At 42.2% G+C, this 19,884-nt stretch overlaps 1 protein-coding gene across 5 annotated transcripts in view; it reads left to right on the plus strand.

Annotated features, from left to right (window-relative positions):
* LOC124006989 (rhotekin-like) overlaps positions 1-19,884 on the plus strand; it is a 78,422-nt gene that overhangs the window by 28,069 nt on the left and 30,469 nt on the right. For all 5 annotated transcript variants that reach the window (XR_006833855.1, XR_006833854.1, XM_046317213.1 and 2 more), the window contains exons 11-12: positions 15,921-16,025; positions 17,006-17,096. Coding sequence is in view for 3 of the 5 variants with exons in the window: in XM_046317213.1 (XP_046173169.1) it covers positions 15,921-16,025; positions 17,006-17,061 (161 nt within the window). In the remaining 2 variants the exon portion in view is untranslated. The remainder of the gene's footprint in view (positions 1-15,920; positions 16,026-17,005; positions 17,097-19,884) is intronic.

A 19,884-nucleotide genomic window follows, 5' to 3' on the forward strand; every position in this document is an offset into this window, starting at 1 on the left:
AAGGTACCACATTCATCTGTACAAACAATAGTACGCAAGTATAAATGCCATTGGACCATGCAGCCGTCACACTGCTCAGGAAGGAGATGTGTTCTGTCTCCTAGAGGTGAACATACTTTGGTGCTGAAAAGTGTTCTGTGATTGATTTGCAATGGCAAAGGACCTTGTGAAGATGCTGGAGGAAACGGGTACAAAAGTATCTATATCCACAGTAAAACGAGTCCTATATCGGCATAACCTGAAAGGCCGCTCAATAAGGAAGACGCCACTGCTCCTAAACCGCCATAAAAAAGCCAGACTACAGTTTGCAACTGCAAATGAGTACAAAGTTTGCACTTTTTGGAGAAACGTCCTCTGGTCTGATGAAATAAAAATAGAACTGTTTGGCCATAATGACCATCGTTATGTTTGAGGGAAAAAGGGAGAGGCTTGCAAGCCAAAGAACACCATCCCAACCGTGAAGCACGGGGGTAGCAGCATCATGTTGTGTGGGTGCTTTGCTGCAGGAGGGACTGGTGCACTTCACAAAATAGATGGCTTCATGAGGGAGGAAAATGATGTGGATATATTAAAGCAATATCTATAGACATCAGGAAGTTAAAGCTTGGTCGCAAATGGGTTCCAAATTGACAAGGACCCCAAGCATACTTCCAAAGTTGTGGCAAAATGGCTTAAGGACAACAAAATTCAGATTTTGGGGTGGCCATCACAAAGCTCAGACCTCAATCCTATAGAACATGTGTGGGCAGATCTGAAAAAGCGTGTGCGAGCATGGAGGCCTACAAACCTGACTCAGTTACACCAGCTCTGTCAGGAGGCATGGGCCAAAATTCAACTTATTGTGGAAGGCTACCCGAAACGTTTGACCGAAATTAAACAATTTTCTTTTTAACCTTAATTCATTTTCTTGAAAATATACGAATTGTTAAGCAATCTCTTTCTCCAAGCAATCATTTTATTATATCATATATTTTTAACAATCAATTGAGTATAACATGTCAGTTTTTACTGTACGCCGAGCGATTCATTCCCAATGATTTCCCTCAACCTCAAGCAACATAATTATCTCAGGATGCCCCTCCTTGTAGTACACAAAATCCAGTTACTCATTCACATATTTAACACGATATACAATCCCAGACACTGCACCAAGCTTTTATTTTCTTTCACTTCCTCCGATTCTAGAAGAATGTCTGTGTGGACGACACTGTGAGAATAGAAAACATGTCGTTGTGATTTGTCCTTTTGTGTGAACTGTGTGTATTTGTAACGATTGAGAAATGCTTGTTGAGCCTCAGTCAAATTATAAAGATGAGTCACCAAACACAACACACACACTGTTCTGCTGAGAGGGTGAGGTTGGGTGATTAACCTAAATTCCATGCCTATCCTACACACAATTTTCTAAAGTTGTGGCCAGATGGCCTGTAGCCGTCTGCAGGTTGATGTTTATTTTCACAAGTCTTGCCCTGGAGGCAGAACTGAGCGGTGTCAGCTGCGAAGTTAAAATGGTCTATATCTAAAAATAAATATGAAAACAAAAAATGTAGCTTTTGGGTCTTCCGTTAAGGTTAAGGGTTAAGCATTAAGGTTAGCAGTGGAGTTAGGTTTAAATTCAGATTTGATTCCTTTGGGTCTGTGCCAGCTAGTAACCACTCTGCAGTGCTGCCTCCAGGGCAAGACTCGTGACAATAAATGCCAACATGCTAGCCATGTCTGTAAGTCCTAGTACACAGTACACACCTACGCCTAGTAAACACACCTTTAGGTATTTTATCAGAGCATACAGTATTAGGGCCCATCGATCAAATACAGATTGAAAGGTTAAATCCACCTTGGATATAAATCCGAAAATGACTTGGCCTTGCTTGTCACTTCTGTAAGTGCTTTTACCGTGTATTGAATTTATGTTCTCTTGTATGTACTTACGGTGTATTTAATTTTAGGATGGTCTGTTATGGATGGCAATGTTGAATATGTGTCGCTTAACTTGCTTTGTAAGTGTTTGGATGTTTCATGCACAATAATGTTGTTTATTGTGCAGTAAGATTGTGGAAAATCCAATCCAATTTTATTTGTCACACACTTTGTAAACGGGTGTAGACTAACAGTGAAATGCTTACGGGCACATCCCAAAAATGCAGACATTAAAAAAAAGAGGCAGTATAATTGAAAAATAATAACTAGCAAAAAATGAGTAATAATAACGTGGCTATATACAAGAGGTGCTAGTACCGAGTGGATGTACAGAGCTACAAGGTAATTGAGGTTGACATTGTATGTACGTACTGAAGGCTGTGATGAAGTGACGAGGCAACAGGATAGATAATTAACAGTAGCAGCAGCAGCGTATGTGATGAGTCAAGAGTTACTGCAAAAAGGGTCAACTATTTAGCTAACTATTTAGCTAACTATTTAGCTAACTATTTAGCTAACTATTTAGCTAACTATTTAGCTAACTATTTAGCAGTCTTAGGGCTTTGGGATACAAGTGGTTCAGGGTCCTGTTGCATCGGTCTTTGACAATTTATAGAGCCTTCCTCTGACACTGCCTAGTATGATGTACAGGGCCGTACGAACTACCCTCTGTAGCACCTGGCGGTCGGGTGGCAGTTGCCATACCAAGCGGAGATGCAGCAAGTCAAGATGCTGTAAATGGTGCAGCTATAGAACCTTTTGAGTATCTGAGGCCCCATGCCAAATCGGTTCAGACTCCTGAGGGTGTAGAGGCGTTGTCATGCCTTCTTCACGACTGTGTTGGTATGTGTGAACCCTAGCAATTCCTCAGTAATTTGGACACCTAGGAACTTAAAACTCTCTACCTGCTCCACTGCAGCCCTGTCGATGTGTGTGGGTGCGTGCTCTGCCCTCCGTTCCTGTAGTCCACGATCAGCGCCTTTGTCTTGCTGATTTTGATGGAAATGTTGTTCTCCTGGCACACTGCCAGGTCACTGACCTCCTCCCTATAGGCTGTTTCATTGTTGTCTGCGATCCGTTGTCTGTCTTTGACCAACATACCATCAAGCACAAGTTTCCTTTTAGATGGTCTATTGAAGGAATTTAATTCCTCTGTTTTAATTCCCAATTACAATTAAACACTCTGTCAATTCATAAGAATTTGTAAGACCCTTATTTTATAGGAATGGACAGAGCCCGGTCTTAAAGTCAAATAGCAGCCTTTATTCAAGAGAGTACTCCCGCAATACAGATTACCACAGGTTATAAACTGAAAATGATGTCATTAGTCCCAACACCACCCCGCGCCATCTCCGTTCCAGTACAAAGGCTGTATCTCAAGCCTTCCCACATCCGTCTCCCTACCAATTTAATATAATTTACGAGCCAAGTTTTTCTCGTGTAGATAAGCATTCTAGCCAGTCTGATTCATTTGTACCAAGGAACAGATAGTCATTGTTCTAAACTCTTGACCACATTCACACACATTATTTTCAGTACTGGGATCAGATAAGAAAATTCATACATATACAGTAACATAGTATTCTGATTAGTACATATACAGTAACATAGTATTCTGATTAGTACATATACATTAACATAATAGTATTCTGATTAGTACATATACAGAATCATAAAACACGGGACGAGATGTTAAAAACTGTCCATTGTGCCAATAGATGGAATGCACTCGCATGAGATTTGCCGTGATGTTGACAGAGTGGCATGGGAGGTTTATTTCTTAGACTGGGGTAAGATGTCAATTTTTGGGACACATCCTCAGTAGTGTGCCTTCGAATCAGTGGGTGTTTCGGCCTTTAATCACTAAACACCCTCATCAAAGGTGGCCAGCTAAAGGGTGATCAAGCCTTAGCTTGTGTCCCATGCCCAATTAAGATGTCCCACAGGACTGTGCTAGGCAGGGGCGTCCTCTTCCCTGAGCCAGCCATACAGCTGACCGCATACCTCATATGCCCTCCTCAAGTTGGAGGGATCTGAATTGAGTTCTCAGGTGGGGGTTAGGGGTCATGAAGTTATAGCCCAGCAAGGGTCCTTCCGTTTGATCCAGATCCACTGGCTGCCTCTTTCAGCTGCTTGAGAAACTGCTCTGACGGTCTGCCGCAGAGCCTGTCCATGGATTCCAAGTTCTTTCAGCAACCTGATGATGGAAGAAGCCACGAATTCTCTGCATCCCACTTCAACTGGCCAGACTTTTGCATTCCAGCCACGCTGAGTTGCGTCTGCTGCCAACTCTGTGTAACGCAGTTTCTTACGCTCGTAGGCCTCTTCAACAGAGTTTTCCCACGGGACTGTGAGCTCTATGATGTACACAGCCTTTCGTGAAGGGGACCAGAGTACCATGTCTGGCCTAAGGTTGGTAGAAGCAATCTCAGGTGGAAAAATGAGTTGCTGGCCAATATCGACAAGCATCTTCCAGTCCCGGGCCATGGCTAGGTGTCCAGTTTCTGGCTTTGTAGGAGGATACTTGGGCCTTTTCTGTCCCTCCCGGATGAATGTTGTTGTTTTGACGGGATTGCTTGTTTTTGGAGGTAATGAATTGGTTGCACTCCTCTTGGTCTCAAGTGCTGCAGCCAGGCTCTTGAGGACCTGATTGTGCCTCCAGGTGTAGCGGCCTTGTGAGAGGCTGGTCTTGCAACCTGTCATTATATGCCTGAGAGTCGCTGGAGCTGGGCAGAGGGGGCAGGTCGAGTCCTCGCCATACCATTGATGTAGATTTTTTGGTGATGGAAGCACATCATAAACAGCTCTTATGATGAAGCTGATGTTGCTTGCCTCCATTTGCCAAAGCTCACTCCAGTTGATCTTTCTCCTCTCCAGGCCTTCCCACCGCGTCCAGTGCCCTTGTTTAGCAAGAGAGACAGCCTTTGCACTTCTTGCAGTCTCCTCCTGTCTGCGCACCTCCTCGACCACCAGCTTCCTGCGTTCAGATGTTGTTGCCTTATGGAACGTTGGTTTGCTTGCTGCCAGGCCAAAGCCGCCTCTTCCATGCTGGATATTCCCCACAATGTCTTGGTGTCTCAGGGCTGATGTTGCTTGCTGCACAGCCTTGGATGATGTCCATTTCCGTCCAGTTTGTAGGGGAGGTGCAGCCTTGCTAATGGTCTGGTCTTTGGAGTCCTTCAATGTCATCTGAAGTCTTACTTTAGAGCACTTGTACTCCTCCGTTAGACTTGTAAGAGGTAGTTCAAGGACCCCTTTGCCATAGAGGCCGATGTTACTCAGGCATCGTGGGACACCCAGCCATTTCTTCACGTATGAGGTAATGGTTCGCTCCATCTTCTCCACTGTTGTTATTGGGACCTCATAGACGGTGAGTGGCCACATTACCCGGGGGAGAAGTCCAAACTGTAGGCACCAGAGCTTGAGCCTCCCAGGCAGTAGGGTCTTGTTGATGTTCTCAAGACCGTCGGCGATGTCCTGCCTTACTTGCTGCACTTGATCTTTACCCCGGAGGCTTTCGTTGTACCATCTACCCAGGCTCTTGATGGGTTGCTCAGACACCGTTGGTATCGGGTCATCTCCAATGCAGAACCTCACATCTTTAAGCTGTCCCTTGACTATGGAGATGCTTCGAGATTTGCTTGGCTTGATTTTCATCCGTGCCCACTTGATGTTATCCTGCAGTTTTGCAAGTAGCCGCCTGGTGCATGCTGCAGTGGTGGTCAGTGTAGTCATGTCATCCATGTATGCTCGGATAGGTGGGAGACGGAGCCCTTCCTTAGTTCTCTCACCGCTGACCACCCATCTCGATGCCCTGATGATGACTTCCATGGCCATAGTGAAGGCCAGAGGAGAAACTGTACAGCCTGCCATTATGCCTACTTCCAAGCGCTGCCATGTTCTTGTGAAGTCTGGTGTTGTGAAACACAATTGCAGGTCTTGGAAATAGGCCTTTACCAGGGTACTGATGGGTTCTGGTACGTGGAAAATGTTGAAGGATTCCCAGAGGAGTTCATGGGGAACTGAGCCAAAGGCATTGGCCAAGTCGAGGAAGATGACATAGAGGTCTCTCTTGTCCTTCTTAGCTGTTTGGATCTGGTGCCAAATCATACTAGTATGTTCCAGGCAACCAGAGAAACCAGGAATGCCTGCTTTCTGTACAGATGTATCAATGTACTTGTTCCTTTCCAGATAAGTGGACTGTGCTATTATACTGAAAAATATCTTCCCTTCGACGTTGATAAGGGAGATTGGTCGGAATTGACTGATGTCTGTCGCATCCTTCTCTTTCGGGATTAGCACACCACCAGCCCTTCGCCATGCCTTTGGTATTATTTCCTTCTGCCACACTATCCTCATGAGCCTCCAAAGAAAGCGTAGAACATCCGGGGCGTTCTTGTAGAGCTTGTATGGTACTCCATTAGGCCCAGGAGCCGAGGCCGCTCTTGCTCTTCGGACAACGTTCTCTACTTCCCTCCATTTTGGAGGGTCAGTGTCCAGATTGAATTCTGGTGGTTGAATAGGTGGGATGTCATGTGGGATGACTATCTGCTCATGCCTTTTCATGTCCTGGTGGACCTTTTCCAGATGTTCTTCCAGTTCAGGCTTTGTAGTTTTTAGGATTCTGCACTTTTCCTTTGCGAAGAGATCTTTGACAAACTTAAAGGTTTTTTTATAGAACCGTGTTCTTGAGTGTTCCTTCTTCCTAGGAAGTTTCCTTAAGTTTTCCGCTCTTCGCAAGGTTGCCAGCCGACATTTAATGTCTGCTTGGAGTAGCATGAGACCTTCTCTCTCTGCATCAGAGGCCTTCTTCCACTGCTTCCTCAGCTGCCTTCTCTCTCTGACAAGTATCTCGATCTCCTGCTGTCTCCTAGATTTGGCTGGCGCGGGAGGTGTCTTGCCACTTCTCCTTTCGTTTACGCCAAAGCGCTCTTCTCCGTAGTGGTAGATAATGTCTCCCATCCTTTCAAGCTTTTTCTCTGCTGTTCCTACCTGTTGTTCCAAGATTTGTCAGGTCGTTGTTGATTGTTTCCCACTCTCTCTTTTCAACGGCTTTGGGCCACTTCACACTCGGTCTGTGCCCTTTGATCTTTTCCTCTTTTAGAGGTCTCTGTGGTTGGGTGAGTTCATCCACCGGCATTTCTGTGCTTGTGTTATCCTCCTCAGTTACAGGGGTGCCGATGCTCTGCGAACTTTGGTTTGCGTCCCGTCGCTGTGCTTCATTCGACTGATTTGACTGGCTGCTTCGTAAGAAGTACTGGTCAATGCGAGGTCCCTGTCTCTGCTTCTCTAACAAGCACCTTTTCCTCCCTTGATGGATCCTTAACCCCCTTGCCGATGTTACTCTCTCCCAACCACAGCTGCACACCTGAAGTGTGTGTCCTGCTGCTGTTATGGTTGTCTCATGTGCTGTGTTCCTACTCGTAGTCATTTCCGTTCCTGGGTCCGTAACCGTGTGATCAGTCGTTGAGCCATCTTGCGCCCCAGCTCTCGCAGGCTCTAGGGGTATGTTCCTTTGTTGATTTTCAGTAGCACTTAGCGGGTGTCTCCAACATACTGAAACAGCGTCGGAGACTGCCAACATGGGTAGCTAACCCATGACAGCCCCAGTGGGGTCTATTCCCTCCGGTCAGCTGTCTCTCCAAGCTGTCACACAGACTTTCCTATGTTGTCAGCTGTCCTTTCACAGCAGTCACTGGACTGGTCCAGATAATCAGAATCATAAAACACGGGACAGATTACTTGTAGACAGATTATTTCACTTATAATTCACTGTATCACAATTTCAGTGGGTCAGAAGTTTACTACATACACTAAGTTGACTGTGCCTTTAGTCAGTTTGGAAAAGTCCAGAAAATAATGTAATGGCTTTAGAAGCTTCTGGTAGGCTAACTGTGGATGTATTTCAAGGCGTACCTTCAAACGCAGTGCCTCTTTGCTTGACATCATGGGAAAATCAAAATAAATCAGCCAAGACCTCAGAAAAAATATTGTAGACCTCCACAAGTCTGGCTCATCCTTGGGAGCAATTTCCAAATGCCTGAAGGTACCATGTTCATCTGTACAAACAATAGTACGCAAGTATAAACACAGCCGTCATAACGCTCAGGAAGGAGAGGCGTTCTGTCTCCTTAATGTACTTTGGTGCGAAAGTTTAAATCAATCCCCGAACAACATCAAAGGACCTTGTGAAGATGCTGGAGGAAACCGGTACAAAAGTATCTATATCCACATTAAAATGAATCCTATATCGACACAAGGCCGCTCAGCAAGGAAGAAGCCACAGCTCCAAACCGCCATAAAAGCCAGACTACGGTTTGCAACTGCACAAGGGGACAAAGATCGTACTTTTTGGAGAAATGTCCTCTGGTCTGATGAAACAAAAATAGAACTGTTTGGCCATAATGACCATCGATATGTTTGAGGGAAGAAAGGAGAGGCTTGCAAGCCAAAGAACACCATCCCAACCGTGGCAGCATAATGTTGTGGTGGTGCTTTGTTGCAATAGGGACTGGTGTACTTCACAAAATAGATGGCATGATGAGGGAGGAAAATGATGTGGATATATTAAAGCAATATCTATAGACGTCAGGAAGTTAAAGCTTGGTCGCAAATGGGTCTTCCAAATGGACAATGACCCCAAGCATACTTCCAAAGTTGTGGCAAAATGGCTTAAGGACAACAAAATTCAGATTTTGGGGTGGACATCACAAAGCCCTGACCTCAATCCTATAGAACATGTGTGGGCAGAACTGAAAAAGCGTGTGCGAGCATGGAGGCCTACAAACCTGACTCAGCTCTGTCAGGAGGTATGGGCCAAAATTCACCCAACTTATTGTGGAAGGCTACCCGCAACGTTTGACCGAAATTAAACAATTTTCTTTTTAACCTTAATTCATTTTCTTGAAAAATACGAATTGTTAAGCAATCTCTTTCTCCATGCAATCATTTTATTACATCATATATTTTTAACAATCAATTGAGTATAACATGTCAGTTTTTACTGTACGCCGAGCGATTCATTCCCAATGATTTCCCTCAACCTCAAGCAACAGAATTATCTCAGGATGCCCCCCCTTGTAGTACACAAAATCCAGTTACTCATTCACATATTTAACACGATATACAATCCCAGACACTGCACCAAGCTTTTATTTTCTTTCACTTCCTCCGATTCTAGAAGAATGTCTGTGTGGACGACACTGTGAGAATAGAAAACCTGTCGTTGTGATTTGTCCCTTTGTGTGAACTGTGTGTGTGTGTATTTGTAACGATTGAGAAACGCTTGTTGAGCCTCAGTCAAATTATAAAGATGAGTCACCAAACACAACGCACACACTGTTCTGCTGAGAGGGTGAGGTTGGGTAATTAACCTAAATTCCATGCCTATCCTACACACAATTTTCTAAAGTTGTGGCCAGATGGCCTGTAGCCGTCTGCAGGTTGATGTTTATTTTCACAAGTCTTGCCCTGGAGGCAGAACTGAGCGGTGTCAGCTGCGAAGTTAAAATGGTCTATATCTAAAAATAAATATGAAAACAAAAAATGTAGCTTTTGGGTCTTCCGTTAAGGTTAAGGGTTAAGCATTAAGGTTAGCAGTGGAGTTAGGTTTAAATTCAGATTTGATTCCTTTCGGTCTGTGCCAGCTAGTAACCACTCTGCAGTGCCGCCTCCAGGGCAAGACTCATGACAATAAATGCCAACATGCTAGCCATGTCTGTAAGTCCTAGTATACAGTACACACCTACGCCTAGTTAACACACCTTTAGGTATTTTATCAGAGCATACAGTATTAGGGCCCATCGATCAAATACAGATTGAAAGGTTAAATCCACCTTGGATATAAATCTGAAAATGACTTGGCCTTGCTTGTCACTTCTGTAAGTGCTTTTACCGTGAATTGAATTTATGTTCTCTTGTATGTACTTGCGGTAATTTTAGGATGGTCTGTTATGGATAGCAATGTGTCGCTTAACTTGCTTTGTAAGTGTTTGGATGTTTCATGCACAATTATGTTGTTTATTGTGCAGTGAGATTGTGGAAAATCCAATCCAATTTTATTTGTCACACACTTTGTAAACGGGTGTAGACTAACAGTGAAATGCTTACGGGCAAATCCCAAAAATGCAGAGACATAAAAGAGGCAGTATAATTGAAAAATAATAACTAGCACAAAATGAGTAATAATAACGTGGCTATACACAAGAGGTGCTAGTACCGAGTGGATGTACAGAGCTACAAGGTAATAGAGGTTGACATTGTATGTACGTACTGTAGACTGTGATGAAGTGACGAGGCAACAGGATAGATAATTAACAGTAGCAGCAGCGTATGTGATGAGTCAAGAGTTACTGCAAAAAGGGTCAATCCAGGTAGTCTGGGTAGGTATTTAACTAACTATTTAACTATTTAACTATTTAGCAGTCTTAGGGCTTTGGGATACAAGTGGTTCAGGGTCCTGTTGGTTCCAGACCTGTTGCATCGGTCCTTGACAATTTTTAGAGCCTTCCTCTGACACTGCCTAGTATGATGTACAGGGCCGTACGAACTACCCTCTGTAGCACCTGGCGGTCGGGTGGCAGTTGCCATACCAAGCGGAGATGCAGCAAGTCAAGATGCTCTAAATGGTGCAGCTATAGAACCTTTTGAGTATCTGAGGCCCCATGCCAAATCTTTTCAGACTCCTGAGGGGGTAGAGGCGTTGTCATGCCTTCTTCACGACTGTGTTGGTATGTGTGAACCCTAACAATTCCTCAGTGATTTGGACACCTAGGAACTTAACTCTCGACCTGCTCCACTGCAGCCCTGTCGATGTGTGTGGGTGCGTGCTCTGCCCTCCGTTCCTGTAGTCCACGATCAGCTCCTTTGTCTTGTTGATTTTGATGGAAATGTTGTTCTTCTGGCACACTGCCAGGTCACTGACCTCCTCCCTATAGGCTGTTTCATTGTTGTCTGCGATCCGTTGTCTGTCTTTGACCAACATACCATCAAGCACAAGTTTCATTTTAGATGGTCTATTAAAGGAATTTAATTCCTCTGTCAATTAATTCCCAATTAAAATTAAACACTTTGTTAATTCATAAGAATTAGTAAGACTCTTATTTTATAGGAATGGACAGAGCCCGATCTTAAAGTCAAATACCAGCCTTTATTCAAGAGTACTCCCGCAATACAGATTACCACAGGTTATAAACTGAAAATGACGTCATTAGTCCCAACACCACCCCGCGCCATCTCCGTTCCAGTACAAAGGCTGTATCTCAAGCCTTCCCACATCAGTCTCCCTACCAATTTAATATAATTTACGAGCCAAGTTTTTCTCGTGTAGATAAGCATTCTAGCCAGTCTGATTCATTTGTACCAAGGAACAGATAGTCATTGTTCTAAACTCTTGACCACATTCACACACATTATATTCAGTACTGGGATCAGATAAGAACATTCATACATATACAGTAACGTAATAGTATTCTGATTAGTACATATACAGTAACATTTAGTATTCTGATTAGTACATATACAGTAACATAATAGTATTCTGATTAGTACATATACAGTAACATAATAGTATTCTGATTAGTACATATACAGTAACATAATAGTATTCTGATTAGTACATATACAGTAACATAATAGTATTCTGATTAGTACATATACAGTAACATAATAGTATTCTGATTAGTACATATACAGTAACATAATAGTATTCTGATTAGTACATATACAGTAACATAATAGTATTCTGATTAGTACATATACAGTAACATAATAGTATTCTGATTAGTACATATACAGTAACATAATAGTATTCTGATTAGTACATATACAGTAACATAATAGTATTCTGATTAGTACATATACAGTAACATAATAGTATTCTGATTAGTTACATATACAGTAACATAATAGTATTCTGATTAGTACATATACAGTAACATAATAGTATTCTGATTAGTACATATACAGTAACATAATAGTATTCTGATTAGTACATATACAGTAACATAATAGTATTCTGATTAGTACATATACAGTAACATAATAGTATTCTGATTAGTACATATACAGTAACATAATAGTATTCTGATTAGTTACATATACAGTAACATAATAGTATTCTGATACAGTAAAATTTGTTTCTATTTAGGTAAAGTACATTCGGAAAGTATTCAGACCCCTTCCTGTTTTCCACATTTTGTTACATTACAGCCTTATTCTAAAATGTATTACATATTTTTTTGCCCTCATCAATCTACAAACTATACCCCATAATGACAAAAAAAGATACCTTATTTATATAAGCATTCAGACCCTTTGCTATGAGACTCGAAATTGAGCTCCTGTACATCCTGTTTCCATTGATCATCCTTGATGTTTCTACAACTTGATTGGAGCCCACCTATTGTACATTCAATTGATTGGACATGATTTGGAAAGGCACACATCTGTCTATTTAAGTTCCCACAACTGACAGTGCATGTCAGAGCAAAAACTCTGTCATTAGGTCGAAGGAATTGTCTGTAGAGTTCCGAGATAGGACTGTGTCATGGCACAGATCTGTGGAAGACCTTCCAGAAGGACAACCATCTCTGAAGCACTCCACAAATCCGGCCTTTGTGGGAGAGTGGCCAGACGGAAACCACTCCTCAGTAAAATGTACATGACAGCCGCCTTGAAGTTTGCCAAAAGGCACCTAAAGAACTCTGACCATGAGAAACAAGATTCTGTCTGGTCTGATATAACCAAGATTGAACTTTTTGGCCTGAATGCCAAGCTTCATATCTGGAGGAAACCTGGCACCATCCCTACAGTGAAGCATGGTGGTGGTGGCAGCACCATGCTGTGGGGATGTTTTTCAGCAGCAGGGACTGGGAGACTAGTCAGGATCGAGGGAAAGATGAACGGAGCAAAGTACAGAGATCCTTGATGAAAACATGCTCCAGAGCGCTCAGGACCTCGGACTGGGATGAAGGTTCACCTTCCAACACGACAACAACCCAGCGATGTTCCCCATCCAACCAGACAGCTTGAGAGGATCTGCAGACGAGAATGGGAGAAATTCCCCAAGTATAGGTGTGCCAAGCTTGAAGCCCAAGAAGACACGAGGCAGTAATTGGAGTAAATGGAGTCATTAACTTTTTCAACCACTCCACAAATGTTTTGTTAACAAACTATAGTTTTGGGAATGTGGTTAAGACATCTACTTTGTGCATGACAAGTAATTTTTCCAACAATTGTTTATAGACAGATTATTTCACTTATAATTCACTGTATCACAATTCCAGTGGGTCAGAAGTTTACTACATACACTAAGTTGACTGTGCCTTTAAACAGCTTGGAAAATTCCAGAAAATTATGTCATGGCTTTAAAAGCTTCTGATAGGCTAATTGACATCATTTGAGTCAATTGGAGGTGTACCTGTGGATGTATTTCAAGGCCTACTCTCAAAGGCAGTGCCTCTTTGCTTGACATCATGGGAAAATCAAAAGAAATCAGCCAAGACCTCAGGAAAAATATTGTAGACCTCCACAAGTCTGGTTCATCCTTGGGAGCAATTTCCAAACGCCTGAAGGTACCATGTTCATCTGTACAAACAATAGTACGCAAGTATAAACACAGCCGTCATACCGCTCAGGAAGGAGAGGCGTTCTGTCTCCTTAATGTACTTTGGTGCGAAAGTTTCAATCAATCCCCGAACAACATCAAAGGACCTTGTGAAGATGCTGGAGGAAACCGGTACAAAAGTATCTATATCCACATTAAAATGAATCCTATATCGACATAAGGCCGCTCAGCAAGGAAGAAGCCACAGCTCCAAACCGCCATAAAGCCAGACTACGGTTTGCAACTGCACAAGGGGACAAAGATCGTACTTTTTGGAGAAATGTCCTCTGGTCTGATGAAACAAAATAGAACTGTTTGGCCATAATGACCATCGTTATGTTTGATGGAAAAAAGGAGAGGCTTGCAAGCCAAAGAACACCATCCCAACCGTGAAGCATGAAAGTGGCAGCATCATGTTGTGGGGGGGCTTTGCTGCAGTAGGGACTGGTGCACTTCACAAAATAGATGGCATCGTGAGGAGGGGAAATTGTGTATATATTGAAGCAACATCTCAAAACATCAGTCAGGAAGTTAAAGCTTGGTTGCAAATGGGTCTTCCAAATGGACAATGACCCCAAGCATACTTCCTAAGTTGTGGCAAAATAGCTTTAGGACAACAAAGTCAAGGTATTGCCGTGTGGAAGAGAATTTGCAACACAAACAAACATGGAGAGTGAACGTGACGCAGAGCACGGATTCACAGAGCTCGTACCTAAAAGAGGGGCTACTTCAGTAGTGGACGTGGTTTGGATATGAAAAGTTTGATGCGGACCAGAAAATCATCCTCTGCAAAATATGACCAACAGGCTCAAACACCAATAACCTCTTTTACCACCTACGCAAGAATCATGTGAAAAAGTACGTAGAGAGTCTATGGATGAGACCCCAAAAAAGTACAGTCGAGTGCTCAAAACACACTCGGACGTTGCAAGAGGCTTTTGCCCGCGCGGCACACTATATGGCAAAGAATCACAAAGATGGAAGAGATAACAACCGTTACAACTTACATCTGCAAAGACATGGCCCCAATTTACACGGTGGAGAAACGGGGGTTTCGTGGGTTTCGTGAGTTGGTGCTAACACTTGATCCTAGGTACCATATGCAAAATAATATGTGACGTGTATTACCGCCAAAATAACATGCAAAACAGGCAAGCCCACAAAAATAAACATTTATTTATTTTAGGCCTATATTTATTTTGTTTGCAACTATAGTTGAAGTGTTTTCTATTTACCTTTTTAGATTTGATACGTTATTTTATATTTTGTTACGTGCTTATTTTAACATTTGCACAGAGTAAAAGGAGAAGTAATCAAATATGAGTAAGTACCTTTACGTTTAATTCAAAATGTAAACTATTTATTCATTGAATTTACAGAAAATGTGCTGTATTGTGATATGTATCGTTATCGGGATATGAAATGACCTAAATCGGGATATGAGATTTTGGCCATATCGCCCAGCCCTGTGCGGCAGGTAGCCTAGTGGTTAGAGCGTTGGACTAGTAACCGAAAGGTTACAAGATCATATTCCCAATCTGACAAGGTAAAAATCTGTCATTCTGCCCCTGAACAAGGCAGTTAACCCACCGTCGTTCCTAGGCTTTCATTGAAAATAAGAATTTGTTCTTAACTGACTTGCCTAGTTAAATAAAGGTAAAATAAAAAAATAAACATGCTGCTTATAGCGAATGCCCAACACTGGCCGCGCATTCTGTAAGATTGATTGCTAATTCAAGCTATTTGAAAGTAAGTATTACAACTTACATTTCTATGCCAGAAGAACTGTTCAATATTTTGTTTATCAATCGATGATTGTGATCGATCTCCTGCCTTGGTATAGGCTGTGAAATTAAATAGGAAATGATGTTGTGCTTCTATCACACAGCAACACCATGCCGAGGCCTTGTATTGTTGTCAAATATTTAAAATGGTATACCGGTCTATTTAATTTTGAGCAAGCTTGAATAAGGGATGGATGAATGGTAATATTTGTTGTCGGCCTTAAATATAGTCATGTCATGTTCTACACGCCCAGTTATGCGATCTCTTACAAACAGCGAATGTATCTTTTTTTTAACATGCTGAGAGAGGCCTGACTTCTGGAATACAGGGGCAATGCATGCACAAGGCCATGCCGATGCATATTAATTAGACCTGGCTGGAGAATGTGGCTTGATTTGGCATTATACTGAAATTAAATCATCTTGCCATACTACTCACTCTTTTCTACCTTCTTGGACAAAGTGATGGATTGTGTGGGGTAAAGACCACGCAAATGAACTATATTTAAATTGACGTGGGTTAGGGTTACATTTCACCAAGAAGCTGAACATAATAATAGTGACATTTCAATAAATCTATTTTTACGAAGACATGTCGACTTTTCACTCTACAGGTCAGTGGAAACAGTGTTGTAATGACCTGATGAAGATCGAGATACCCTCTCCTAGGAAATCCCATTTGGTCACAGCGAAGCAGGGCTCGCTTTACCACGAAATAGGTAACCATTCAATAACACACACCACCATCACATAGGTCTATACACTCACCTACACTTACACAGTTTTGAATGATTCTAATATTAGTTTGCAGACCTGCTAGAATTCTCTCTAAATTATTAGACAAATTGGATGCTTTCGCAACTGTCGGGGAATAAGATTCCTCTCAAAGGATTATATTGTTGTCATCAATATTGTAAGCAGTCCTTCTACAAGAAGCGCAGCAGTGCGACCTCTTAGTTTAGATGAGTCACACTATCTATTTACTAATTTTCCCCACACGCTCTAAACAAGTGAATATACCGTTGATCACCATTACCACACATTTCGGGCTTCAAGATAAAGCGTGGGATAAAATCATCATAAAAACAGGTGAAAGGCTCTATATGCCTCCTCTCTCTACCCTTTAAGGAAGATGGACTGAACGAAACCTGCTCTGACAGACACACACACACACACACACACACACACACACACACACACACACACACACACACACACACACACACACACAGAGACAGCATACATAAAAGCACAATGGTGGCATTATCGCCAACACCTGTTATGTATACCACAATGACTCAGATGGATCAAGGCACTATTCAGGAATTTGAGAGCGAGACGGAAATAGAGATTGACGGAGAGAGAGAAGAAAAAAACGAGGAGAGGAACCAGATGTGAAAGATGATGGGTCGAGAAGAATGCAGGAAAGAGGAGTTATTGCAAGGAAATGGTCGAGGGGAAAATGGATCAGAATTTCTTTGTTCCTTCCGCGTGCCGTCCTTCCGCACGCATGAGTCGAACCAGAAGAAAGTGATAATACATTTGGGGCTATTTTACTCCTTCTCTCCTTTCTTTCGCAATAATCCATCTATCATATTGCCCTTTTTTTATACAACTCTACTGTACCTCATCACACACTCCCACTCTACTCATCATCCCCTTCCTCCTCCTCCTTCCTTCCCCTCCTCCGTTTCCCCAGTCACTCCATCTTCCCCAGGTGAGAGTGTGGTAATCCAGGATAACTCTGTCTGCTGAAGTGTGGGCCTGATCTCCTCTTACTGTAACCACAGGTAGAGTACCACCAACTGTAACACACACACACACACACACACACACACACACACACACACACACACACACACACACACACACACACACACACACACACACACACACACACACACACACACACACACACACACACACACACACACACACACACACACACACACACACAGACACAGACACACACACAGACACACACACACACAGACAGAGGAAACCGGCACTTCAACTTCACAACATGAGTCACAGTGGAAGTGTAAATGATGTCCACGGAACAATACACAATTTTCACCTGCCATGCCAACCAGTCTTGGCATGGCAACCACAGAATTACTAGAATCAAACCACAAAGGACTAATGGGGTGATTATAGTTGGGACTTGTGCCATATGTGGAATATGTAAGGTAAGGGAACCTGCCAAAGCCAGGCCTCATTAGAACACTCGATTGACACTCCCAAATCATATTGATATGATCATAAATGTTTCTTCAACTGTCTGATCTGTCAGCCTAGCAGATTGACACTAATCTCTAGAATATGACTACCGCTTTGTGAGACAGCTACTGCACTGGGCAGGTTCATAGTTCAGTTTGAGTTCTACTGTAGGCTTGTGTTCTTCCCTGCTAGTCCTGGGGAGCTTTTATTTCAGGTAATACCCTTGATTCAGCTAATCAAAGTATTGGTGATCAGCTGAATCAGTTAGTGTAGAACATTGGCCCGTAAACTGGCGTACAATTTTCGACCGCATTGAGTCAGGTCAGTAGCAGCTGTGGTTTCCTACAGTCATCTGACAGGAGCCATAACAAATAGCTCTACGGTCAACAAACCCCAGACACACTGTCCCTGGGAGACGATGTACAACATTAAATGTCAACTGTTCTGTTGGCAGAGTGTTTGACTCACTCAGTCATGGTAAACACTAATTAAAGCCAGGGTATAATCCAAGTCAATGTGCCAAACTTTCCAAATATCTCACTGATGAATAGCTGATGGATGTTTATAGAGAAAAGCCAGGGTTGGGTCAAAATGGTTACCAAGTAGAGGTCGACCGATTTAATCGGAATGGCCGATTTTAATTAGGGCCGATTTTCAAGTCTTCATAACAATAGGAAATCTGTATTTTTGGACACCAATTTGGCAGATTTTTTAAATGTTAAATTTACACCTTTTATTTAATCTTTATTTAACTAGGCAAGTCAGTTAAGAACACATTCTTATTTTCAATGACGGCCTAGGAATGGTGGGTTAACTTCTTCGTTCAGGGGCAGATTTTCACCTTGTCAGCTAGGGGGATTCAATCTTGCAACCTTACAGTTAACTAGTCCAACGCTCAAACCACCTGCCTCTCATTGCACTCCATGAGGAGCCTGCCTGTTATGCGAATGCAGTAAGCCAAGGTAAGTTGCTAGCTAGCATTAAATGTATCTTATAAAAAACAATCAATCAATCATAATCACTAGTTAACTACACATGGTTGATGATATTACTAGTTTATCTAGCGTGTCCTGCGTTGCATATAATCGATGCGGTGCGTATCGTTGCTCCAATGTGTACCTAACCATGAACATCAATGCCTTTCCTAAAATCAATACACAGAAGTATATATTTTTAAACCTACTTATTTAGCTGAAAGAAATCCAGGTTAGCAGGCAATATTAACCAGGTGAAACTGTGTAACGTCTCTTGCGTTCATTGCACGCAGAGTCAGTGTATATGCAACAGGTTGGGCCACATAACATTGAAGGTTATGTAATGTAACAGGAATATTTAGACTAATGGATGCCACCCCTTAGATAAAATATGGAACAGTTACGTATTTGTCGTTGTGTTCCTGGTTCGAGCCCAGGTAGGGGCGAGGAGAGGGACAGAAGCTATACTGTTACACTGGCAATACTAAAGTGCCTATAAGAACATCCAATAGTCAAAGGTTAATGAAATACAAATGGTATAGAGAGAAATAGTCCTAAAATAACCACAACCTAAAACTTCTTACCTGGGAATATTGAAGACTCATGTTAAAAGGAACCACCAGCTTTCATATTTTCTCATGTTCTGAGCAAGGAACTTAAACTTTATCTTTCTTACATATTGCACTTTTAGCTTCTTCTCCAACATTTTGTTTTTGCAGTATTTAAACCAAATTGAACATGTTTCATTATTTATTTGAGGCTTAATTGATTTTATTGATGTATTATATTAAGTTAAAATAAGTGTTCATTCAGTATTGTTGTAATTGTCATTATTACAAATACATTTTAAAAACCGGCCGATTTAATCGGCATCGGCTTTTGTTTGGGTCCTCCAATAATCGGTATCGGCGTTTAAAAAAAAATCATAATCGGTCGACCTCTATTACCAAGTCTTAATTATGTCATCGTTCATAGTGTCTGTTGCATTGACGTGTTGTACAGGAGTTGATGTAGTGCATACGAGTCCATTGTTGTACCCGACAATGGATGGCTGTGTGTAGGCCGTGCATTCTTTATATTGCATCATGGAGTTCAATAGTGTCATATGGTGCCTTTCTTGTTATGATGGATTAAAGTTAACATATACAAATATTGTATTCGATACGCTTCTTAATTCCTTAATCTTGATCGAATCACATTGACTATAGTTCTGAGCTTTGTTTTACTTGTCTGTCATCTGATTATTTATGTACTACCTTGTCCCACACATTACCCCTGGGATCTACTCTGCCTATCTGGCAGATTGCTTGGCATGTTGGCTGTTTCTCAACATCAGTAATCACTGTAACTGGGGGAGTCAAAAGAATGCTGCTGATCTGAAATC

Source organism: Oncorhynchus gorbuscha, linkage group LG20 (genome assembly GCF_021184085.1).
Source record: "Oncorhynchus gorbuscha isolate QuinsamMale2020 ecotype Even-year linkage group LG20, OgorEven_v1.0, whole genome shotgun sequence".
NCBI classification, from domain to species: Eukaryota; Metazoa; Chordata; class Actinopteri; order Salmoniformes; family Salmonidae; genus Oncorhynchus; species Oncorhynchus gorbuscha.